The sequence below is a fragment of the Melanostigma gelatinosum genome, assembly GCF_949748355.1.
Source record: "Melanostigma gelatinosum genome assembly, chromosome: 6".
NCBI lineage: Eukaryota > Metazoa > Chordata > Actinopteri > Perciformes > Zoarcidae > Melanostigma > Melanostigma gelatinosum.
This window is the reverse complement of record NC_136639.1, coordinates 16,087,907-16,112,425: the sequence shown is the minus strand read 5'-3', so window position 1 is coordinate 16,112,425 and position 24,519 is coordinate 16,087,907. Positions and strand designations below refer to the sequence as shown.

General features: G+C 42.7%; 4 protein-coding genes across 4 annotated transcripts; 1 reads left to right on the top strand and 3 right to left on the bottom strand.

Annotated features, from left to right (window-relative positions):
• Nucleotides 1–2,531: 2,531 nt before the first annotated feature.
• On the bottom strand, nt 2,532–9,404 carry mvk (mevalonate kinase). The gene is made up of 10 exons (XM_079270662.1): nt 9,104–9,404; nt 8,565–8,712; nt 8,153–8,297; nt 7,224–7,379; nt 6,176–6,279; nt 5,981–6,026; nt 5,747–5,837; nt 5,267–5,386; nt 4,938–5,091; nt 2,532–3,364 (listed from the first exon to the last, which is right to left on the bottom strand). Exons 1-10 carry the CDS (start codon nt 9,179–9,181, stop codon nt 3,213–3,215), a joined length of 1,194 nt encoding a protein of 397 aa, XP_079126788.1. The 5' UTR covers nt 9,182–9,404; the 3' UTR covers nt 2,532–3,212.
• Nucleotides 9,405–9,636: 232 nt separating this feature from the next.
• On the top strand, nt 9,637–11,262 carry mmab (metabolism of cobalamin associated B). The gene is made up of 9 exons (XM_079270392.1): nt 9,637–9,778; nt 10,000–10,058; nt 10,161–10,254; nt 10,342–10,399; nt 10,492–10,564; nt 10,653–10,750; nt 10,840–10,904; nt 10,996–11,055; nt 11,128–11,262. The coding sequence occupies exons 1-9, from the start codon at nt 9,675–9,677 to the stop codon at nt 11,210–11,212; spliced, it is 696 nt and encodes a 231-aa protein (XP_079126518.1). The 5' UTR covers nt 9,637–9,674; the 3' UTR covers nt 11,213–11,262.
• A 436-nt stretch (nt 11,263–11,698) lies between these two features.
• On the bottom strand, nt 11,699–14,673 carry aldh3b4 (aldehyde dehydrogenase 3 family, member B4; the record flags this gene model as incomplete). The annotated part of the gene is made up of 10 exons (XM_079269948.1): nt 11,699–11,898; nt 11,994–12,093; nt 12,178–12,344; nt 12,424–12,813; nt 12,885–12,966; nt 13,224–13,309; nt 13,404–13,524; nt 13,805–13,915; nt 14,011–14,206; nt 14,621–14,673. 10 exons carry the CDS (start codon nt 14,671–14,673, stop codon nt 11,699–11,701), a joined length of 1,506 nt encoding a protein of 501 aa, XP_079126074.1.
• A 2,169-nt stretch (nt 14,674–16,842) lies between these two features.
• ube3b (ubiquitin protein ligase E3B) lies at nt 16,843–24,099 on the bottom strand. Its single transcript, XM_079271009.1, has 27 exons — nt 23,955–24,099; nt 23,628–23,796; nt 23,347–23,464; nt 23,113–23,172; nt 22,925–23,029; nt 22,748–22,844; nt 22,550–22,635; nt 22,339–22,421; nt 22,090–22,195; nt 21,877–21,997; nt 21,570–21,747; nt 21,223–21,389; nt 20,953–21,120; nt 20,686–20,857; nt 20,473–20,591; nt 20,280–20,394; nt 20,069–20,168; nt 19,865–19,984; nt 19,599–19,775; nt 19,374–19,484; nt 19,145–19,282; nt 18,996–19,061; nt 18,854–18,912; nt 18,561–18,743; nt 18,214–18,325; nt 17,977–18,069; nt 16,843–17,883 (listed from the first exon to the last, which is right to left on the bottom strand). Exons 2-27 carry the CDS (start codon nt 23,786–23,788, stop codon nt 17,692–17,694), a joined length of 3,207 nt encoding a protein of 1,068 aa, XP_079127135.1. The 5' UTR covers nt 23,789–23,796; nt 23,955–24,099; the 3' UTR covers nt 16,843–17,691.
• Between the last annotated feature and the right edge of the window lie 420 nt (nt 24,100–24,519).

Sequence of the window (24,519 nt, the reverse complement as noted above, 5' to 3'; positions counted from 1 at the left end):
ATCCTCCAGGTGCAAACATGTTTTTCTGAGGCGGAGAGTAAAAAGGGATTGTTCGGGTGTTTTGAAATAGAGTTGTATGAGGTTGTTATCCATAACCGGTGTAGACGGCGGTCGGCACGCGGAGTACCAGCATGAGAGCAAAGTAATGTACTGCTGTGGACGGGGGCAGCATCACAAACAATATATATACGAGTTTAAGTGTACATTATAATTAGAATATTTTCTGATCTAGAACTGAACTAAAAGTGAAACAAATCTATGCTCTAATCAAAGTCACCAGACTCCATTTGGAACAACATAGATAAGTTCAGTTCCCCGAATGAAAGGGCTGTCTGACCGCAAGATACAGCGGTGAAAATATTCTAAATATAGAGTATACCGAAACCGACATTGATTTTTAGCATGGGTCTTTCTTTAAGGTGTCGAAAATACGTTTTGCTGCTGCCCCCGTCCACAGCAGTACATTGCTTTGCTCTCCAGTCTGCTTCTCCAAACTGGGGGCGTGTGGCCCGTTGTCTACCGTCGGTAACCCACTGACTATAAGAACCTCATACAACACTTAAACTATCCCTTCAAGGAGAGGTTCCCAATCCGGGGTTCAGGAGCCCCACAAAGGGTCAAATGTTAGCATGTTAAAAAAACAAACAGTATACCTGCATCATCAGCATGTTAGCATTGTCATTTTGAGGCATTGTAATATTCGCACGTGGCTTCAGTTTGCTCGTTTGGCTGTAGTCTTGTTTTTGTGTGTATATATATATATATATATGAACTACTGGATCATTTTGGTAAACATATGCAACGAATGATGCTAACGATTTGCGGTCCAAGATGGTTAATGCTTGATGCATGGAAAGCTCGTACTAGAGGAACAATTCAAATGTTCCTCCCTAAAACTAAATGCTTTCGCAGCGTTCTTGTACCCTTCTGTCTAAATTGGACCGCGGCAACTAATACCGTCCGCCACCCCCCACTTACCGAAAGGGCAAACACCCCCAGGAGGATCATACAGCCCATCATGACTGAGAGGAGCTCATGATGTTGATGTTGCCTCAGTCAGTGAGCGGATAGAAACGCTGGGACACACAAACCTTCCCTGCTGAGGCCAATTGCACATCTCCTCTCCACACACATATCCTGACATACATTATAATATACACACACAAGTCATTTTTCAATATAACACACCACACTGTGATCCAGAGGCCTCTATATATTAATGCAAATGCTCACTCTGGGACATCTTACACTGAACCCCTGTTAGTAAAACCAGTAGCCAACAGCAACACGATATCTTGTCAGTCAGGTCTGATACTGTGTTCAAACTTAATGGCTCCTGACAAGCATTTCACCAGTCGACTGAGGGACCAGAGGGAATGTGCCACACTGAGCATGACCACTCAGCAAATTCACATTTAACATTTCATTCCTGCTGCTTGGACAAAATGAATTATCCATCCCCGATTCTGCCACATTGATCCGTCCAGACAAAACTCGCTCAACGTCAAATGTTAAACGATCGGACGGCATCTCTCTCATTCTGACATTCTCCCTCTATCCTTGACCTCTTTCTTCACTCCCTCTGTTATCTGAAATAATCTCAGGGCCTCTTTAGACTCTATTCATCAGAGCAGAAAGAAGCAGGCGCTGACATTGATAAAAAAAAATACCATTTGTGCCTTGCAGGGGTAAAAAGGAGTGAGAGAGAATGAGACGGAAAAGAAAGAGAGGGGCTTCAAATGAAACAGGCTCTGTTGTCTCCCTCTTGTCCCCCCTCGTCAATGCCATTTCAATTGAAAAGCGCAGTGGTAATTAAATTCCAGCAGGGGTTAGGGGCAACTGTGCGGCGCACTGACGGGGGGCTGCCCTGACATAAAGATGACACAATCCAAGAGGACAGAGGGGGCGCCAGGCGGAAAAGGAGGGAGGGTGACAAATGTTGTGTACTCACGTACACTACTCAATCTTTATGACATTTAAAAAACAGAAAATTAAATGGATATTCAACTCAACTGAATCCCACTATGACCTTTTCCCCAAATCAGGGATATTCTACACAGATCCTTCTTCTGTATCTGCGGCATTTGCAAAATATTTCGTAATGCTAAGGAGGACGAGCAATTAGGTGGAGGAGAATTTGGGAAAGCTGGTGTGTGTGTGTGTGTGTGTGTCAGCACAAATGTGTGACTCACAGAAGGACGCTGGTTGTTGATTCACATTTTCGTGGCACTAATCCAGAGGCTCCAGAGAGGCCACTCACTCCTGCTGTCCCCCTCTCCCCATCCTCCATTAGCAAAACAAAACAGCTAGTTGGTCTTTAACTGCAGAAACAAACAGCGCGTGACATGTGCTATTTCGAAATTTTAAGTTACCAAACCCTAAAATTCATATTATTTTTGAGAGATAGAAGAAGGTCCGTTTTCAGCATTATTTTGTATTTGCTTTCATGTTAAAGGTAAATCAAAATAAAACAACGTTGATTCAAAGCAGCATACATCTGTATTTATGATAAGTCATAAGAAAGTGTGCCATTAGATGCAAATAGTTCTTATCACAGAAATGATCATTTCCTGGTCTCACCAACATTGTTTATGAAGCAGAGAAATATCAAAGCTCAGATACTTTGATAAACCTCTTTGTAGAAAGACTAAATCTGAATAATAATCATAAAACAATTACATTTATCAAACGTTTTCTCCATCATCATTTTCTGTAAAATAACCACCTTCACTCTAGCGGTTATCTTCCAACATTGCATGTTACAACACCAAAAGTGAGCAATGAATGCTCTGATCCAGTAAGACGTGCTGGTCCCTTTGCGTTTAACATTTCGATGAAGCTATAAATTAATTCTGCCAGCGCTTCACACATATATATATATATATATATATATATATATATTTTTTTTTTTTTTTAATCAGTCTCTTACCATAAAATGTTTCTAAAAAGCATTTGTGCAATTCTGATGCCATCTAGTGGACAAAGCACTCAATACATACATACAACCTTGAGTAGCAGTCATTTTCCCACATTTCAAAATGAATATTAGTAATTTGTTAGAGACACAGTTGCCTTGTTGTTAGTTTCAAACTGGGTTAGATTGTTTTCATGTCTCTGTCCAGCTCCACTCAGTGTGAAGTTCCCCTCTTCATTAGTTGAGCATACCTCAGGTCTTGAGGTAAAAGAAACAAGAAGACAAAGTGTCCTCTTGTTCAGTAACGGTTTAAAATCTCCAGAACTTCCTCCTTAACAGAGAGATGAGAATGCTGCTGGACACCCGGCCCGCCAATACTGGTTTCCCAGCAGTCAAAGCCGCAGTCTTTCAAGTCCTGCACTGTAGTCTGGACAACAGAGGAGTCCGTTTCTACAAAACAAACAAGTCACAATGAAGTCATGTCAAAAAAAGTGATGTCAGTGTGGGCTGCAGTTAAACAGAATAATGGATTGCAAGCTAACGAGACAGATGTTTCATGTGCTCAGTGTTCAGGACTAAACGGGCTGCAGTGGGGCTTTCAGGGACGAACAGGTCACTCACAGCAAAAGGACAACAAGCCACACAAAACCTCTTGACTCACGTCAATGACCTCACAGATGTAGAACCATGAGGACTCTGCATGGTGTGATCCCACACCATGCAACGTCTGGCATTTCCCTTCTGTTTGTTGCGAATGAAATGGTCCAACGCCCACTTAATACGAAGGCTAAGCACACATCCACATCCAGCTCAAATTCAAAGCTTCAGATGCAAGAGCAGCGCTGACGCAATGATAACCAACTTTGTGCTTTCTTAACTCAAAGTGCTTCAACACCGACTCTCTGAGAACATTAGAGTAGACAGAAACCAGACGATCTATTTGAAAATAGCTGCGACTCACACAGATGGAATTGCTTGCTGAGAAAAACAAATAAAGAGCATTTGAAAATATATTTAGAGGAATTTACACGTCTACAAATTCAGTCTGCTACAGGCTGCAGGCATCAACAAAGACTCAACTCGCAGGTTGTTTGTTTTGTCAGAGAGAGGATGATAAAGTTTCCTTCGAACCAATTCCACAGTAGCACCCGCACACCAAAGCACCCCATCTTGTGCAGCCTTCTCATCATTTCCTGCCACTCAACTCGTTGTCTCAGAGAGGAGGAGTGAGGGAGCGTTTGAGGAAAACTGAACATTTGTTTTCGGCAGGAGGCTGACAGTTTGGCTCATCACACTGCCCTCATCAAATTCAATCCATTGGAGGACTCGACAAAATTAGATATTAATTTCAAATCAAAGGCTTGGGAAACTAGTTTAGACAACATAATTTAAAGAACAACTGCTGTATCGTGTATTAAATGTTTCAAAGTAAAACCATTGAGACCACATTTGCAGAGTTGCAGTTTCTAATAGAAACAATAGAAAACATTAACAGGTGTTTGTAAGTATTACTACATTGTGCACGTCTAGTTACCTTTCAGACCTTGCATACGAGAATAGAGGAGGCTGTGTAGCGATCTCCTGAAGCACACAGGATGTGTCCACGTTTCCTGGTGATGTTTCTAATTTCGGCAGAGCAGTGTTTGACAAATCATGCCTGCCTGCGGTTCATTTTGTTTCGTGGCGCAAATCTTCTTTTTCATTCATTTTGGCATGTTGAAAGATATCATCAATCACCTTTGTAGGATGCCCTCTAACTCTAATTTGTTCACACTTTAATTTGATTTTGACAAAGTCAGAAGAAGATGAGAAGTTCAGACGTAATCTTAAAAAAAACGGCCTGTAAGTATATTGTTCTTTGTTGCATGTTGAAACGTATTAGTCAGTTGGTTTACGATAAATAGAGGTTTGAATTGTGTTATCTCCCTTAAAAATACTCTTTTTTTTTTCAAAGACACAGACCTCTAACGTTTTCCCAAACATTTCAAAAGCACACTGTTGTGACATACAGAGCCAACAGTACCTGGTCTCAGGAGAGTGATGCCACAGCCTCCTCCCCCTGCGCCGGTTAGCTTGCTATGGAGCCCTTTAGTCAACGTGACCCGGCACAGTGTGTCCAGGGACGGGTGACCCACACCCATCACATTCAGATGGTGCTGGTTGATGTCAATGAGCTCCTGTAAATGATATCACACAGATACATCTCACTATTGGCAGAGAATGAGTCATGTGGATGTGAATATGGGATTTTACATTAAAAAAGGAACATGCTATTTTATATTTTACTGACGTCACATCTCGAGGACTCTTTATGATGCAAGGTGCTTCATACAATCTATTAATATGTTGTACCTCTAGAATATTGTAGTGCTCTCCAGTGATGGGCTCACAGGTCATCTCTGAGAGGACTTTCTCACATGTGCAGGAAACGGCATCAACTGAGTCAAGCACCGGGTTCATGATGGAGGGAAACTAGAGAAGGGATGAAAACAAAAACAGAAAACCAACATCACAGCAACTCTACGCCAAGGCATCGCTGCAGAATAAGTGAAAACAACAAAAACTCCTTCGTGCATATGTTTGAGAAACAGCTTTGCACAAACACAGATTGTCAAATGGCAGACTGATCCACGTCTGAGGCGGCAATCTGCACACCTGCTGGTGTCACCAAGGCAACAGCACACAGGGGCGCTAGCTAAGAGTTTAATTTCAATATTTTATGAAGGCACTCAACGCCAGGCTCTGGAGTATCTGCCATGCAAAAGCACCACCTATTATATTAATTACAGTGCCGGCACGTAACACACGGGGGAGGAAGAAACCATTTAGTACCTTGTTAATCTTGTCCTTCACCCTGGCAACAAGTACCTTGGTGCTACGCGGTACTTTGGTGTTCGTGAGGAGGATTCTTAATAACGGCACCCTGCAAAGTAAAGCACACACATCTGCATTCATTTCACTCAGATAGTGTTTGTTTTCTTTTTGGAGTACACTGTGGATGTATTAATTCACTGTGAACTCTTTTTAAATTCAATTAAATAAAAAAATGTTAATCAGTGTCATTACCTGCTCAGTGGTATTATCTTCCCGGCCAAGAATCTCAGCATGCCACCTTCATACGGGGAAATCAAAACAATTAAATAGATAATCATCAAATGATAATGAACAGCGGTGGCTCCATTAAAGAGGGCTTCGAGTCCACGGAGACAACGGGACTTTACACCACCATATGTACTGCACTGTGATAATATCGGACCTCACCCCATGTTCCTACAGCGTTGTCTACTCCAGAAGGATTCCCATGGATGATCGTCTCCCCTTGGAAAGCCCAGCTGTTGATCTGCTCCAGGTCCGCCTGACACCACCTGCAATTATTTGTAAATGAAAGGAGAAGGTCCCAACAGAAGCTGCTTGTGGTTAATGTTTCTCAAACATAATGCAGTCTCACATAAAACACCCACTCCACCCGACTCTTCACCCTCCTCTCCTCTGGCTGCAGATTTAGACAGCTACTCTGCAAAAATCAATTGTTTTGTGCCCTCCACTATTACTGCCTTAAACAGCCTGGGCACACTGTGACAGCCTTGTTCTTTATACCCTGTTTCTTACTGTTATTTCTTTTGAGTATTGAGTGCCTCAATAGAGGATAATAGAATGAAAACACCACAAACTATGGACTTAGAAACGACAATAGAGTTTACACACAACAGCTGTCAGGACTTCCAGCTCTCGTCTGGTTAATGCGGTTAATAAGGAGTACTTATGTGGGCAGCTTGGTGTATGTACTTGAAAGCAGTTCAAAAACAGAACAAAAGATTTCAGGTCAACAATATATGAAAATTTAAAATGGACAGAGAAAGGGCTTTTTCTCTGTCAGTTGTTTTGTGTTGCTTTCTGGAGCATAATGATCCAGTCATTTGGCTAAAACACTTGAAAAAGTAATCTAGTTAAATAAAAGGCAATTTTAAGAAAACGATTCATCATAACTGTAACATCATAAGCTTCTCAAAACTGTATTTTTAGCATTGCAGACCACTGTTCTGTGTTGCATTATACTGCACAGGCATTCATGAGCAGTATATGAAGTATAATGTTGTATTTCAAGGTATTTTCTATTCTCTGCCAACTTAAAAATAATAACTTTCAGTGAAACGGTTTGCACAGAATGAGACATGTGAGAAATCACCTCTGTGATCCTTTTTTTTTTGTAGAAGATATTCATCATCAGGCCTAAGAAGTCTATGCTCACAATGGTCTAACTGCATACACAGCTCACAGAAGAGACATTCCCTTCATATGATGTCGTTACCTGGCAGTGTGATCCCACTCTTTGAGAGGAGCGGGGATGGACCCACTCGCACAGAGCAGAGCTGCACTTAAACACACAGAGTAGGCAGCACTTGAGCCCAGTCCTGCTCCAGTTGGCAGCTCAGACCACACAGTCACCGTCAAGCTGGGCAGCTCACTGAGGAAATAAACACACAAACTGAGTCCATGTTTGTATGGAAACACTTAAAATGCTGCATCTATGACTTACTTAATAAAGAAGTAAATAAGTATCATTCCCCTTCTTTACATTACTTATTGTTATATTACATTACTGGTACGGTTACAGTATGCACATACCTATAAGCAGTGTTTAATGTTAAGTAATCCAAACACTACTTCATGCAACAGAAACGAGCTTGAACTGCCGTCAATGTTTGTCAGAGAAGCTGCCTTTGGGCAGACAGGAGAATACTCTAAACTAATTCTCCGGCTCTTCTCTCGAGAAAAACACATCCAGACTTGTTAAAGGCTGCAGTGTGGCCCAGTGCCAGACTCTCATTAGCGGCCATCCTGTCAGAACCCATCACCTCTTTCAGACGCGGCAGCACCGTGTCGGCACCGATTAAAGCTCTCGACAACCTGCGGCTCTAATGTTCCAGAGCATCTTCCGTGCTCGCAGCTGCTAAACTAACATCCTGCTCTTCTGTCTGTCTTCATTTACTATATTTATTTCAAGGTGTAGGGAATCTTCCAGATGCAGCGAAAAAAGAAGTGTTGCTGCTGTATTTTTTCTTGTAAAAGGTGCCCTCGGTTGGCTTGAAATAACTGGTGCTACAGCTCTGCATCAGGATGACATTGGCTGGGCGTGCTCTCTGGTTTTCTCTCATATCAAAAGTATCTGTACGGTGTAATGTGATTTTTGAGGCCCTCTAAGCCAACTAGCCATAATAACAAAATGAACAGTCTCACCCTGATCCAAACACTGAGAGGTAGATGTAGAGGAAGGCTAGGGTGGCCATGTTGCAGGTATCCAAGTTTCCATTGGTGACACCAACAAATTCACGCAGTCTCTTCACAAGGTCAGCATCCAGACGTTTCACCTCCTCCCTCTTACCTGTTAACACAGCAATCATCAGGATCACCAGAGTAATGTCACAACAACACACACTTTCATCTGTATGGGAAAGACGAATGTATGACAGCGTATGATGCAGCGTATGATGATTAGATGTTATTGGAGTTAAATGGTCATTAATAAAACCGGTTTTGTAGACATTGGAAAAAAGTCTCAAAAGTGAAATGTCACTGCGTGTACTGGACTATGAGAAGCATGATGCCGATCCAACAGTAAAAATTAAAAATGTGCTGCACCATCCCTTACCACAGCAATAAGGAATAAGCTGCTTCAGTTCAGACAGGTCCCAGCAGAGGAATGTGTCAATATTTGGGAGGTTAATGCAAACATTGCCAGCAGTGGTGCCTTTCAAACATAAATATGTTCTCAGGTTCAAACTCACAGCAAGAGCCACCTGTAATGGAGCAGAGAACACACTGTGATTAAATAAACGTTTAGCATATTCAGTGCATATTACTTCAAATAATGGTCCAAGGCATAATATAGCTTTTTGTCTATTGAATGTGGCTTTTTTTACTCCCTTCCAGGTTAAAGTGGTTTCCATTTATTTACGGTAGGCCTACAGAAGGAAAATCATTTGCAGAGATGTAAGTTAAATGAAACTAGTGATGGGAGAGTTAAAAAATCGAATTTAAAACAGAATTAAACGTTTTTTTGTAGAAAACTGGCTGGACGTGCAAAGCTTTGGTCCTTTAATGAGTTTCGTATCGCCACCCAGCTTCACTTTTGAACCTCACACACTCGGTTATCGTATCAGTGAGCTCTCAAATGCTCTTTCGGGTTACCTTTCCGTGCACAACCGCATGCTCTCCGTGGAGGATGGCCTTCCCTGGAGCAGACACCAGTAAGTCCTTGACTTGCATTTCTGTAACAGTTTCCAGAGTGCAAAAATGTGTCCAGAACTTGTCAGCTTTCGCGTAAACTTGTCACTGACAGTGTTATTATTAGCTAGCTTAGCCACCTTTAGCAAATGTTAATCCTTAAGCAGTTGACGGCTCTGCGTGTGTCATGAAGACTTGACACACACATATAGAGTTTAACAAAGCAGTTTAGGTCAAAGAACATGAACCAGCTCTGAGCACAGACTCTCTTCAACGCAGCGTGATGAAAACATGTTAAAAACACGGGCGATACACGAGAGGAGGGGCCAACATGGGTTTGATCTTCATTGTCCAATCAGCGCCACGGCTAGTTGAACACATATTATTTTGTCCAATCACCGACCAGAATTCTGAAACCACATGGTGAGTGAACCAATCGTGCGATAAAAATGAAACGCCCACAAACTACGGATACTACGGAGGGACAAGAGACATTTACATCGTTCACCTTTAGCAGCTATCCTTTAGCTTTAACATGGCTTCGTTCGTTATCAAACCTGCTTACCTCCGTTGTGTTGCAAGGACAGGCAGGCTCATCAGCGAGCATTGGACAGGAAACACACTGTATGCAGGCAGAAGGTAGTCCCATAAAGGAGGCGTGCAAATTCACTCGTGTTGTAACTGTCTATGTAACCGCTAACGTTAGGCAGCTGCTACACAGGGTACTCTATGAAAGAAAGGCAATTATAGATCAGTAGCTACAGTCATATTGAGCTGGAGTATTGTAAGTAACTAAAACGTTAAAATCGTCAAAATGATTGTGTCTAAATCCCTCTCTTGTATCTTCACTCTTTCCCTAGTTATGCCACTGATGGAGACAACAGGGCACCTAAAATATACACCAAAACTGGGGACAAAGGTTGTACTTCATCTTAACTAGGAAAACAATACATGTTACAGCGGTGTTATCATGCAACGTTCTTACAAAAGGTGACTCAATCCGCACTGTGTCCCCCAAAAGGTTTCTCAAGCACATTCACAGGAGAAAGGAGGCCAAAAGAAGATCATATTTTTGAAGCCTTAGGAAGTACAGATGAGCTGTCATCAGCTATAGGGTAACATTTCACCTGTCACAGTTGACTTCAAAACATGTTTTATTATGTGCCTCACCTGAAGTGACCGTGTTGAATTGGACATTACAGCTTGGCCAGGGAATTCTGCCTCGACAAAGGTCACACATTCACATATCAGCTGGACAAGGTTTGATTTTCATGTTTACTAATTTCCTTTATTGCAGACATTGTACATGAGCCAGATATAAGATTTATGACTTTTTGCTTTATTCATTGCAGATACAGTGCATTTTACAAGATGTGGGCTCCAATATTGCCACGCCTCGATCGTCTGCAAGAGAAAGTCACATAAGTATGCTCTTGCTGGTTTAAAGCAGTACAACATTGCCTTGTCTGCTTGAAGATCCCATGGGTTTATTTTTTTTCTGTTCTGTTGTCAGAGAAAACTACATTTACTGCACAGCCAATTGCAGACCTGGAAAACTGGATTGATAAATTTACAGAAGAACTCCCTCCACTGACCAACTTCATCTTACCTGTAAGCCCATTTGTGCATCTGTGAGATCCAGGTCTAATGAGGGCCCAGGTTTTCTTGTTGCACTGATACTTTTGCGATGCGTTTCACAGTCAGGAGGAAAGGGCAGCGCCGCTTTGCACTTGGCTCGGACAGTGTGTCGGAGGGCAGAACGCAGGTCAGTTGCAGCCTTGAATTTCATAAAATGACCCCCTTTGTCTTGCTTTTGCGGCTCAGCAGGGTCTGATAGATTTTTGTCCTTGTTATAGTGTTGCGCCAATTGTAAGAACAGGCGAGGCCGATCCGGATGTTGCCAAGTTTCTGAACAGGTCAGTCCAGTGCTTTAACAAATTAATGACGACATGGTTTCTGTCGATAATTGTCCCAACATTTTTACGCAGATTAAGCGACTACTTGTTCACCGCGGCCAGATATGCAGCAATGAAAGACGGCAACGAGGAGACAATCTACAAAAGACCCGAATGACCAGATCCCACTTGAAGAATCATTTTTGGGGATGCTTGGTGTTGCAGAGATTTAACTTTTATTGTAAATATAGCAATAAAAACATGTGGTCCAAAATTGTTCTTATTTTGATGCAACTTTCTTCTTAGCATAATGTGACAATAAAGGCAGTAATAAACTTCACTGTGGCAACATCTTAAACCATTCAGCCAATACACGTACATCTTTGTTTTGCATTCATCAAACGGGCACACTTTGAGTCGAGTTGGTTGTACTGCAGCTGAGATCTTCAAATACTGCAGAACATCTCTTGGTCTTGTTGGGTTTTAATTATCATCACCCAGGGATTGAACAACCACTATTTATATTGCTCTCCCTCTGATAGATGTGGCTGCACCCCACTAGGTTTTGTTCTCATGTATTTTTAATACAACAAATTTGCCCGTCAGGACTTCAGGGACACTCGGCTTTCCTCCAACATGGCTCTGTTATCACCCTCCCACACAGTCACAGGATCTGGCACCAGCCCTGGCTCTTCTGGGACAGGGTACTGGCCCATGTCATTAGAGACAGATTGCGGTCCTCATAGGGTGGATAACGCAGATAGGTTACACACTCAAACCGCGTGCCTCTTAGCAGGCATGACTTCCTGTGAGAGAAGGTATCAAAGCTGTTGCGGCCATGGTAGGAACCCATTCCACTGGAACCTTTTCAAAAAGTGTTGGGAGAGTTGATATATCATGAGTAGGATTTTTCCACAACAATTTTCTGCATAATTTGTACTCTGCTGCCACCTACTTACCAACTCCACCGAATGGCAGAGCCACCATCAGACTCTGCAGGACGCTGTCATTGGAGCAGAAGCTTCCACTGGAGGTCTCACTCATTAGCCTTGAGATGACCTGCATTATCAGAAAGGGCAACGCTTGATCAGAAAACACATCGGCTGCATTAATACAGTGTCTTAACTTGAGTCTGTCATGTACCTTGCTGTTGCTGGAATATACATACACACAGAGGGGTTTCTCTTGCTTATTAATTAAGGCAATTGCTTCCTCCATATTGTTTACAGTCAGAACAGGAAGAACTGGGCCAAAAATGTCCTGTTGCATGATGGGATCTGATTCCGTCACCCCCGTCAAAATCGTTGGGGCTTCAGACAGAAAAAAAGAAGTTAACAACAGTATTAAATGTAATGCATGCGACACAGTTTGCTATGTTTTTATGCATACCGATATATTTCTCTGCTTCTATCACTTGGCCACCCACCGCCACCTTGCCAGATCTCCACAGCATGTCTCTTGTATGGTTGAAGATCTCTAGATTGACCATGCGGCCATAACTGCGGGACTCTCTGGGATCAGAGCCGTAGAACTGCATCAAGCAGCACTTCAGGGCCTGCACCAGCCGTGGTTGGACATCCGTGTGGCACAGGATGTAGTCAGGAGCCACCAAGCTCTGTCCAGCGTTGTGAAAACGTGCCCAAGCGATGCGTTGTGCGGTGGTGGAAATGTCACAGTGTTGGTCCACATAACACGGGTTCTTGCCACCCAAAATCAGGGTGGCGGGTGTGAGTGTACTAGCTGCAGCCCGAGCAATTCTGCTTCCCTCCTCCCTGTTGCCTAGGGATTGACAGACATCCTTAATATATAATTCAATGTATCATCACAAAATGATTTTATATTTTCTTTACCTGTAAAGAAGACATGGTCGAATTTAAGTTCCACAACTTCAGGCAAGTCAATCGTGCCAGCCAGAATCCCATGGAAACATTCCTTGAGGAAAACAAGAATTTTAGATCAGATAACATTTTTATTGTTGCATTGTAGCTCCTTCCTACTAATCAATACACACAGCGAGCAGACATCTTCTAAATGAAAGTTTGAGAGTCAACTTAGCATTTACTCAACCGCTCAATATTTGAGCTAAAAGACCCACAAAAGTCACCCTTTGTAAGACTTGAAGACAAAAAAAGATCCGCTGTAAATTGCAAATTGAAAACTTTCCATCCTCCCGCCATGTAATTACTCACATTGTCCAAGTAGAAGGGGATGAGATGATGAAGAAGCTCTGCTGTGTGAGCGGTGCACTCACAGGGGCTGATGATTGCACAGTTTCCTGCACAAATTTATAAAAAATAATCAGTAAGCCTGTGTAAGGACACATAATACTAGAATTAAACTGATTAAATGAGTGTGTTGAGTCTCTGCACCTGCTGCGATGGCCCCTACCAGCGGCACCAGACACGTTTGGACTGGACTGCACCAGGTCCCCATGATAAACACCACCCCCAGCGGCTCACTCAATATAAGACACTCATCCAACGTGGTGGACTACATCAATCAGACAAGCGCAAAATGAAGTTACAAGTGAAAGAGAACTCTCAGAGTGAAGGTTTACCAGTGCACAGATGACTAACGGAAAGACGTCAGCCCACTTCGGTCTTACAGAAAGGGCAAGGCAACTGAAGTTTGAATCTGCTTTGGCGTATGCCGGCATCATGCTTTCTTTGTGGTAGCGAGACAGAATGTTCTCGCCAAAAAGATTGTGAAAATCATGAATAATCTCAACAATATTATGAAGACCTTATTGGGAAAAAAGCGGCACCCTCACCAGGTTCTTTTCCACGTGCTGCGGCTGCATCCACTTCTTCAGGTTGTTGATGGCATGAAGTGCTTCATTCTTGACCAGAATCAATTCTGACACAACTGTCTCAAACATTGGCTGGTTAAAAAAAAAAAAATCAATTACTAATTGGACCATTATGTCAATTGTCTCCCGTTTTCTATAAGCACGACGACGCCAGCTGAGTGCCTCACCTTATGGAGGTCCCTTCCAAGAGCATCCACAAAATCACACTCGTGTTCCTCAAGCATCTGCACCACACCCTCCAGCTGAGCCAGTCTGAAGACCTCCGTGATAGTCCGTCCTGCTCGAAAGGAGACTCTCGCCCTCCTCAGCACATCCACACACTCAAGAGGGTACGTCTTCAGACAGGGCTCCCCCAGCCTGGTCCTGAGAAGCAGTCAACTCGTTTTTAAACACCACAGGGCAATTAAACACATCCTCAATCCATAGTTTATCACCATACCTTCTGCATGTTAACCGGCCATTCCTCTGACAAGCATAGCACGCCCTTTTTTTTATCACTCATGTTTTTTTCCAGTCAAGAACTCTCCACTGCTGGACCTTTTCTGAATGGAGTTAGTGTGCAATTAAGCCAATGCACCAGTTAAGTAAAAGCCCCACTGGTATTGTGAAAATCCTACTAACAAGTCCAGCCAATCAGGGGATGCACTGACAATCTTGAACCCAGCCACTCCAAGGCATCATGTGGGCCTAGAGGTAGGCCTTTCTAACCCACTGGTGGAATCGACACTCATGACCAAGTGAAAGCACCGTGAAAGTAAACTGGGTATGTAACGTTACCTTCGCAGCGCTTTGAACCATCGGGACGGAGAAGGACTCGGCGGACTGTTCATGGCTGCTCTGCAGGTTCGGCTGGAGAGTTGTGAAAGAGCTCCCAACAACAGCACCGCTCACCTGTCACGAACGGTCACGCAGTGCAGGGACCGAGCACAATGGAGAGTGCGAGTCACCCGCGCGCACTCACGACATAATGCGCGGTACTAGGAAACCAGAAAATGTGGTGTTATGACACATTCTCAATCCCACAGCCGCCTGTTAATGTTTCAAACGGGGTCTGCTGTCAATCACCAGACTGTCAACAATGCACTTCAGTCATGCGCAGAAGATCCATTCCACAGCGGGGTTCCAGACCCCGCAGGTGTTTGTAATAAACTATAATTTAATGATACGTGTGTTAAATCAATACGATGTATGTCTCACTGTGTGGAAGTGACTGTATGTGTAAGGAAACACCAGGCTTAATTTAAACCTTGCTTTCCTAACTCTGTAAACAAAATGCAACAAATAAATACATAGATATAAATGTACTGAATTGTTATTAAAATAATAAATCGTACACCAGGGGGAAAAGTGGTTATAAAAACAATCTTTAAAATGAACAGAAATTGCAATCCAAGTGTGAACATTGAAATGGAGCAACACATTTGTCAAAAATTACAAGGAATTAAAATTCCACTATATGATGGAAATATAAACATATAATTGAACTTAACAGATCGGCCCCATTGTCACAGACACCTGATCCAGTTATTTGAGTCGGTATCAGCCCGATATCCAATACGGAGCATCCCTAAAAACACTGTCAGCCAGTGCTGAAGAGGGAAAAAACACACATGATTCAAAGCAAATGATTTATATGATACTGGTATATATGATTTAACATTACAGACAAAAAGTATCTTACACATGGACAAATCTTACATGGGAATCTCTTTTTTTTGACAACACACTCCATACTGTAGTCAGTCTCAAAGACACTTGAAGAAAAGATAAAAACTTTCACAGGAAGAGTGGGAACATTTTCAGGGTCATTTTTATTAGTTTTTGTACTAAAAGAGCGGATAGTCAACGGTCAGCATCAGCAGTCCACCGGTACACTTAAAGTCTAGCCTACTCTTGACATCATTTTAAAATCAGATGAGTGACCTCATCACGAGACAGACAAGCTTTTGAGGTAACTTTCATCTCTCTTGCACACAGACACACACTCAAGTGTAGCATGTCGTTTAAATCCATTCACAGTGTTTCCACTTCTTGCTGGAATAAATGAGGAGGAGCAGCGCTGGAGCAAGATCCTCCTGACTGATTTGTCTGATCAGAAATTAGTTTGATCTCATTAGTATTCTGCAGGAAAATTCAATACGACCAGTGTTACGTATCATTATAATCACTTTAATTACACAAGTTAATTGCCATGAGATTACTAGTTAGAATCATGGCATTAATGACCAGATTGCTCTATAGCTTGTGTTACTTATTAACAAGTATCCATACTCATTCATGACAGAAAATGTTTTTTTTGCATAATAAAGAACTTGTTAAAGATTTGATATTGGAAGTTGCGGTCCTCTTTCTGGTAATTGACTCACTTCCTTGACTATATGATCTAATAGAACCATGTGTAGAGTAATATTTAGGGCGAGAAGGGAACATTCCCTCTTGTGTCCCTTTCCGCAACATTTCTATCCAAGGGAACATAAAATCAAGCAAGAAAACAGTCCATGACATCATGTTGAGGTTTTTAAACCCCAAATTCGTTTTTCCACGGCTCAAAAAGTCCACAGAGATCGGAGGGCATCGTATTAAACCCTCCTCGGCTGTTGTTGATGTTGTTGTTGTTGCAATGGTAGTGGTAGGGTTTCTGCGCTTTTTTTGTTAGTAGAAGTAGAGAATAAGTCCAGGTACATAGCCCCCGTTTCTATGGCTTGTTTCCGATATACGTGGTTATTGGTTACAGTCAAACAGGTGAGATCAAGGGGGAGGGGGGGGGGGGGGGGTCAATATATGAGGCACTCAGCATTATTCAAAAGGTGTTGTGAGAAATCTTCAGTTTTACTAGAATGAAGTATGAAGACTAACATCATTGATTAACTTTACTTTTCATTTTTTGGAGTGACAAGGTCAAGCACAGATGTGTGACGATGAACTGCTGTGTCGGATTTACTGCGTGGGTACAATGTAGTGCCCAAACATATTTAGTTCCTTTTTTACTCAAAAGTAAAAAAAAAAAAAAAAGAAAAAAGAAAAGCTACAGCAAGGACATCTTTTTTAAATCAAACAACAGCAGGAATATTTTAGTTTTATTCTCAAGAGTCACTGCTGCGTCACCAGAACTGAGGCAGATTTTCAAATGAGAACATAAAAACCAGCGTCTCCCTCAGGTGACTGCAGCGTCTCTTAGTGGGGAGAAATGGAGTGAGGTCAAAATGATTTTCCTCCAAATGGGACATAATGTAATCAACACTGCTGTGAGCCACTCCTTCTTCATGGAGGTTGAACACAAGACATTGATTTGTCTTCCATTTGTAAAAGATGCATTATGTTCAGCAGAACATTTTAAGACTCATCTAATATCAGCTAAAAGTTGCTTGGATAATGGGGTCCAAGCTTGTACGGTAAGTATGTTAACAACCCATCGCTTGGTTTCACTCGAGTGAGTCCACCACGTGTATAATGGTTTGCATTGCATCTGTATTGCTTTCCAGTTCGCTTAAAATGGGAGTGTTAGATCCGAGCGTGATTCTGTTAAGCCTGAGAATGAGAGTTCTAGCCACTGTATGTCCGTATTTCATCAAGTTAAATACACAACGTATTGAATTTTGGGAGTGGCAAAAGGGAGATGTTAAAAATTGGATTGTGCTGCAGAAACAGCATCCCCTTCGATGTAAGGGAGTGGGCCAGTTTTAAAAAGACACCAAAAGCAGAGTCCTTGTAGGTCCTTCATTGTTCCCCCTTTGTTTCGGTGATCCCCCTTCGACTTGACAGGCTCCAGTCCAGGTATGTCGAGCCTCTTGCTCGGCTCAGGCTGCTGAGCACAAGCCTCCTGTGAAGATTGTCCTGATGCAACTGAGTTAGGAGAGCTCAAAGCCTGTGTTCATACTGATAGCATAGCGCAGCTTGTCACGCAAGATGCTCTTCTTGCTGTAATTGGGCAACTTGAGCAGGTTAAAGCATGTTGATGAAGTGGGAAGTCGACCACCAGGCTCCTTCTTGCGGATTGTGAAAAAGCCCCTAAGAACACTGCCAAGGGTGTCTCCGGTGTCCTAGACACAGGAAAGGCTCAGTTAGTACAAACGAAACACATGGATGCCTCACAGCTTTTAAGCCTCATCCATTTGCTCCTTTCCTATTCCTACCTGATCATCCGAAACTTCCACACAACGGATGGAGAAAGGTGGTTTGAGGTAGGCAAAACCTAGAAGAGGCGGCCTGGAGCAGCTGGTAACAAACTGTAAAAGATACACAGGAATAAATGAGACAATAGTAAAGCACTTGTGGGTAGAAATGAACAGCTTTGGGCTGTGAAATTTACAATTCAATATAATTAGTATTGCCCAAAATCACAAATCTGCCAAATTTGTGAAACACCTTACTTTAAGGAACATAGCCCTCTCGTCAGAGGTGAAGTCACTGGACAGGATGTCCCACAGCCAGATGATGACACGATGGCTGCTGTGAAAACCTCCATAGTAGACCGTATGCTTCCTGAGAAAGAGCAGCGAAGACAACAATGGTGAGCATCTCTGTGCACAGGAAGCAGAGATGAAGGACAAAGTCCAAGCACCTCAAACAAAGTCTTTGGATTGAGGAAACTTCTGAATGAACAGAAAACTTCTGCTAAATTGTGGGACACATTTACTGAGGAGACTGTTGTAGTGGCACAGCAAGTAAAGAAGAAGATTTTAGTCTGCTCATTGAAGATGTCTGAAATGTCCCCTACTTGAGGTCATCGAGATCAATCTCTGCATTGTCTCCAGAGACGAGACGCTGAACCTCAGGCGTGGAAAACATGTGCAGCCACTCTGGGTTAATGATGCTGCGGAAGCCCCGGATGAAAGCTGCAGTTTGCTCCTTAATCTGCGTGTGCATCCGGAAGTGAGCCATGAGGTGGATGTAGCTGATCCTGCAGGAAATGGAAGAGTTTAGGTCAGCGTTAGACAGTATAGAGTGCACAACAATCAGAAACATCTTAGATTTTAAAAGAGGTTTTGGAATGGATATGAATTGACATACTTGTTTTCGTTGGTGACTTGCATGGTTTTCCCCCCCGGTATCAACTCATGACAGACGAGCTGTAAGGGAACATACAAAGTAGCTTATGAATGTCATGTATTTAACTACCCTGTATCATGTCTTCCACACTGTCTGATCTTACCTGGCCCATAACATCCTCATCATAGGATAACGACAGTCCTAGATCCCCTACATCGCCATCGTAGCGCTGAAAACAAACCCAGATAAAATAGAGATTTAAATGGGATAAATTAGTGACAAACAATTTGTCCAAGTGTAGTTCTAGCCGACCTTGATGGAAGTGAGGTTCTTGTAGAACTCAGAGTCCAGCGAGGGCAGCTCGTCGATGGAGCTGTAGAACGTGCTGTGGTGGTGACCCAAGACTTGACTGAGGAAGAAGGAGGCAAAAGGGACGTCCACAACGAGGCCCTGAGCATACGGAAGTTACAGTTACACATTGGCCGAAGATCACCCAAAACGGTGTTCAGAGTAAGAACAACAAATCAATCGACGTACATACCTCATATATGGCTTTCCCGAGCATCTTCCCCACAAACTCAAACAGCTGCAAATGGTTCTCATGGATGTAAGATGTTGGTGAAGGAAACAGCCTTTCATTTCCACTCGTAGTCTACAGAACATTAAAAAAAAAAGAAAAAAAAAGAAAAATCATACAGAACAGTCAAATCAATGTCCGCAGCAGTGGTGTGATGCTTAAAGCAAGCTTTATATCTGCCTGGCTTACCTTGAAGAGGTTGAGAGCAGGATTGAACACTTTCTTGATGATCTCCTCTAGAAACTCTTTGAACACACCATCCTGATCGATACCAGCCTCGTCGACTCCCAGATCGTTGACAAACTTGACACGAATGACGCCTTTAATGGAATTTGGTGGTAATCTGCGGAGCTGGTCATATCCATCCTTAGGACAGAGAAATACAACGTGTTATTACGGAAGAACTGGCATGGACATATTTGCTCTCTATCTGATCTGATCTGGTGACTCCATACCTCCAACATCCGTGAGCGACGGATGGTAATATGGGTGACATGTGGTGAAGCTGAGCTCGTTTCTACCAATCCTAAACTTTCTTTCTCCTTTGTGACGATGTTCCTGAACAGCAGCACCCTCTAAAAAAGAGAGGAAATGTAATTATAGAAAAAAATTAATAAATAAATGACACTGCCTCAAAAGAAAATATCATTTTTACTCACGTTTTTGTGTGGGATCACATGTGGGATGTACTGCAGTAAAAGCTGGGCTCTTTTCTTGCCTTTCTCCAGCTCTTGGAACAACAGGCTGGGCTTCAGGTCCCTGAACGCACCAACACAGAGATGTAAGGTGAGCTTTTAAATGTGACCACTAAGCTTAAACAGAAGGAGTATGTGTTTAGGTTAATAACAGCTATTCAGTGTTTGTATTTACTTGCGTAGCCAGTGGTCATCCGGAGAGAATCGTCGCCTGCAGTCTCGCTCATAAAGCACCATCAACCAGCCATGAACACTGTGGAACAACTCCAGTTTCTCTCCCTTTGCATTTTCTATGAGATTAAAAACAGGTTTTTTCAGTCAAACCCATTCATCGTAACTGTCACGATTCAGTGACGTCACACACTCACCTAAGATGCCGTCCCATACCATCTTGTACACAAACGTGTTGAGAAATGAAGAGATGGTGATGAGTTCTTCGATCTTGAAAGATGTTTGTTCTTCATATACTTCAATGTCATCCAGAATTCTGTAATACATTAACAGTGTGTGATAAAATGTTGCTCCTACATTTCATGCATACCACAATAAAAAATGTTTTGAAAAGGAATCTATCAAATTACGTGATGAGGTGCCGTGAGCAGTCACAGAAGAGCATGAGCATAGCCAGGAGCTGCTTGGACTCTTCAGTGTCGTTGTTCAGACACTCCATGAAGAGTTTTAGGCCTCCCTGAGGACCGAGCTCACAGATGAAGGCCCAATGTTTGGGCAAAAGGTCATCCAGATGTGTCAGACCTGCAGAGTGTCAGACTTCCTCATGAACTTTCCTGGATGCTTCCAAAACACTGTATGTTTGTATGGCTTAAAAGATGTACGATTCTGGAACTGACCGGTCAGTATCTGGAGTCGTATCTGCGTGAGTGTAGACAGAGCAGTCTGGTAGAGCACACAGATGCTGCACACCTTCTGAACCTCAGCTGAGTCGACTCGCTTCCCTCCGACTGGTTTCAGGATGTTCCGTACAGACGCCGACTTCTGAAATGCACGCTTGAAGAGGTCTGTCAAAACACAGACACAACATACCGGGGACGCGAAGGACCTCTTTAAACGTTCTTAAAATGTTCTTAGAATGTTAGAATAGGGTCGAGTTAATAACTCACTTTTAACTGGTAGATTGTTTTGTGAGGTGCTAGGCTGCGGGGGTGGAGGAGTGGGCTCCTGACTCTCCAGCTTTTTAGAGAGGACGTCACTGAAGAGCGTCCGAATGATAGCAACACCCCACAGGTACTGAAGCTGTTTCGTGACCAGCGGCATTGACTCATTCAGACTACAGAGAACGGGAGATAGAGGACACAGAGGGGAGACAACTTCAGATAGAAATACCTGACCTTTGTTAACAAAATAAAGCCGAGAAACTACTTAATTACAAGTCAGCTCTTGTGCTAACTAAGAAATGAAAATGTTAACTTTTGCATTTAAAGGGCTTCAAATCAAGTATTTCACTGACCCGTAGTCTACAGTTTGGGAGAACCAGCCCAGGACAGGGTGCCAGTGGGTAAGGTTGGACTTCTTTTGGGATACATATCTCTGGCAGTAGGACAGCATGTCAGTCAGGTCCTTCACAAAATGATTGGCCTCCTCTTCAAGGACTTTCTCGGTAAAATAGCCCAAGTGAATCAGGTTGCCTATCAAACATGAAAAAAAGATGTCCGTAGTTGGCAACGGTAAAATTAACAGTCCGCTGGACACACAATGATTCTCTCCGTGCACAACTAGATCGCGTCAATGCACATATTTATCCGTAAATACTCTACCAAGTAAGCAGAGTGTGTGGCTTCCCTCGAGACACACGCAGATGTCCAGACATTGTTCCTCCCGGCTGAGAAACAGAATGAACTTACGCAGCAGGTCGTGCGTCTGAATGGACGCCATACACTGTTGAGAAAGACCAGATATTATAACCTACTCTCTAACAGTGCAAATTATTATTATGCTCAACAACATGTGATACGCGACGGGGCTTTTACCTCTGGAGTAAGCGTGCTGAGGTGGCATACGACGGCTGGGACCGACATGATGTGAAGTAGGAATGATCTTAGTAGGTTATCAGAGAAGTGAGCAGCAATGACTGGCCTGGAAAATAAAAACACAGAAAACACAACGCGAACTGGATGGAACAGAATCGGATACAACACGTCTCCTCCACTTCATGTATTAATAATGGAATATCAATTTCCTTTTGAATAGCAATTACAACCACCAAATGACCAGCTCACCTTAATGACAAAGAGAAGATAGCTGTTAGAGTGCCTTTGGAGAGAGACGGTTTAGAACGAGCCAGGCCATTAGTCAGCAAGATCTAAAACAGAAAAGTGAAGATGACATACAATGTGCATCTTTATTAAGACGATAAGAAGAAAGAAGGTGTCACAATACTTCATTGAATCTCTTGATGAAACTGAAAAGGTATGAGCTGTACAACTGAACCTGCAGTATTGAATAGAATCCCTTTAGATTGAGATGGCCCATGATATTTTCACAAATCCTCGTCAAAGCGGGTCTGAGCGCTTCTCCTGAAATAATGAAGGGGAAGTATTGTGTGGTTTTTTGTTGTTGCAGAAAGCATGTCCTGCAACAACAAAAGATATGTTTATAATAATGACATCAGCTTGACTTAAGACTCACCCTTCCCTCGGACTATCCGCCAGGTGGAAGTGTCCGTGAAGGTTACCAGCATGGAGAGGTAAAGCGTTACCAATTTATTGTCCTGAAGAATGTCAGGCTGCGTTTGACAAAACAGAGAGTTAAATGCACAATTAAAGTCATGAAACTAATATTAAAACATGTCAAATCAAGACCAACCTTTAAATGTTTCAGTAGTTGACAGCAGGTCCACAGCACATCTTTTATCTGTTTCAGCCAGGGAATGGTGAGGTCTTTGGAGAGAGCCAAGGAAACATACCAGACCTGAGGCCCAGATGTGAGATCAGTCACTGAGACATTTTAAAGACTGTTTGGTATGTGGTTGGTAAAAGCATATGCACACTCACTTTAGGTTCGTTTTCAACCTCCATGCTGGCAAGGATTGCACGACAGAGCTTCTCGAACCTCTGTACAATGTGAAAAAGTGAAACCGAATACAAGAGTTTAAACTACTACTGTTATGTTCTATGCAGCCTCCACAAAGGTAAGCAAAGAACATTGTTATGAAAGTGAACTAGCTTGTACTTCTTGTGTACTATTGATATCAACGTATTGGCCTCAACAGCATAGCTGCAACTCACCATCTTATCCTCTTGGCGATATACGAACAGTAATTTCCTAGCAATTTTGAAAATTGAAAGTGCATTTCTTTTTGATGTCCCGGTTTCAGAAGCTTGAAAGTAGTCATCAACCTCTTTCCTGGTGAGACACAGACATTATTATTGAGCAAACAATTGCATGAACATGATGAAACCAAATATGTATTATTTTACTCATGATGATCATGGCAGACATACTGAACTCAAAGCTCCGCAAATCATAGGTGACTAGTAAATCTGCAAGAAATAAGATGAGAGACTACCGTATTTGCTTCTGGAGTCTGCAGCGACAGAGAAATCTCCTGACCAGGGCTTGGATGAGGGTTGCTGATTTCTCCTTGTCCTTCTGTCCTCTCCTCTCCTCCCTGGCCTGCCTGGCTTTGTCCAGGAACTCGGACTTGGAGCTTTGAGATACACTAAACATTGTTCACCCTGGAAAAGAAGCATTTAACAAAATGTCCAGACACTGATCACCCACAAGATTGTGTTGATTGTAGTGACAGAGCACATATCTGCGCTTTATAAATATTGTGACTGTGATAATGTAGCATCCCAACAACTACACATCTTCGGATTTTGAGTGAACTTACGTGCGATTTTCCTCAACTGGAGATTTTGTCTGGCCTTTAGGCTCAACTGGCGCTATACCTCTTCAGTCATTTGGTTGTCCTTGAGATCCGAGCAGGACGAAAGCAAACCGAGAGATGAAGACTAACTTGCCATCTTTGGAGCAGCGGACGACACGGGAAAGATGGAGCTGGGTTAGTTAGCAGACAGGGCTAGTTCGCCTATGGTCGACTTGATTCTCTCTCACGGAGAATCTTTTCACATCCATTCAGCGATATTTGTCGTCATAGTGGTGTTAGGGTTAAGTCTGTATCAATGACAACCTGAAAAACACGGTGGACATACTGTTTCGAAATGTAAACAATGAGAGGAGGTCCGTACATTGACTGCGGCCATTAATCCCTTGTGTCGCACTAAATGCGTCCGGGTAGTGTTTGTCTTGATTTATAAATCGTTATATGAGAGTGTTTACCAATAGAAGGTCTCGGATAAAGCAAACTATCTTTGTTCGTGTTGTTACAACAACAACTTTGTAATGTCGCTATTGGATAAAGGTTTCGTTCCAGCAGTTGAGTGAGTGGCGGGGGG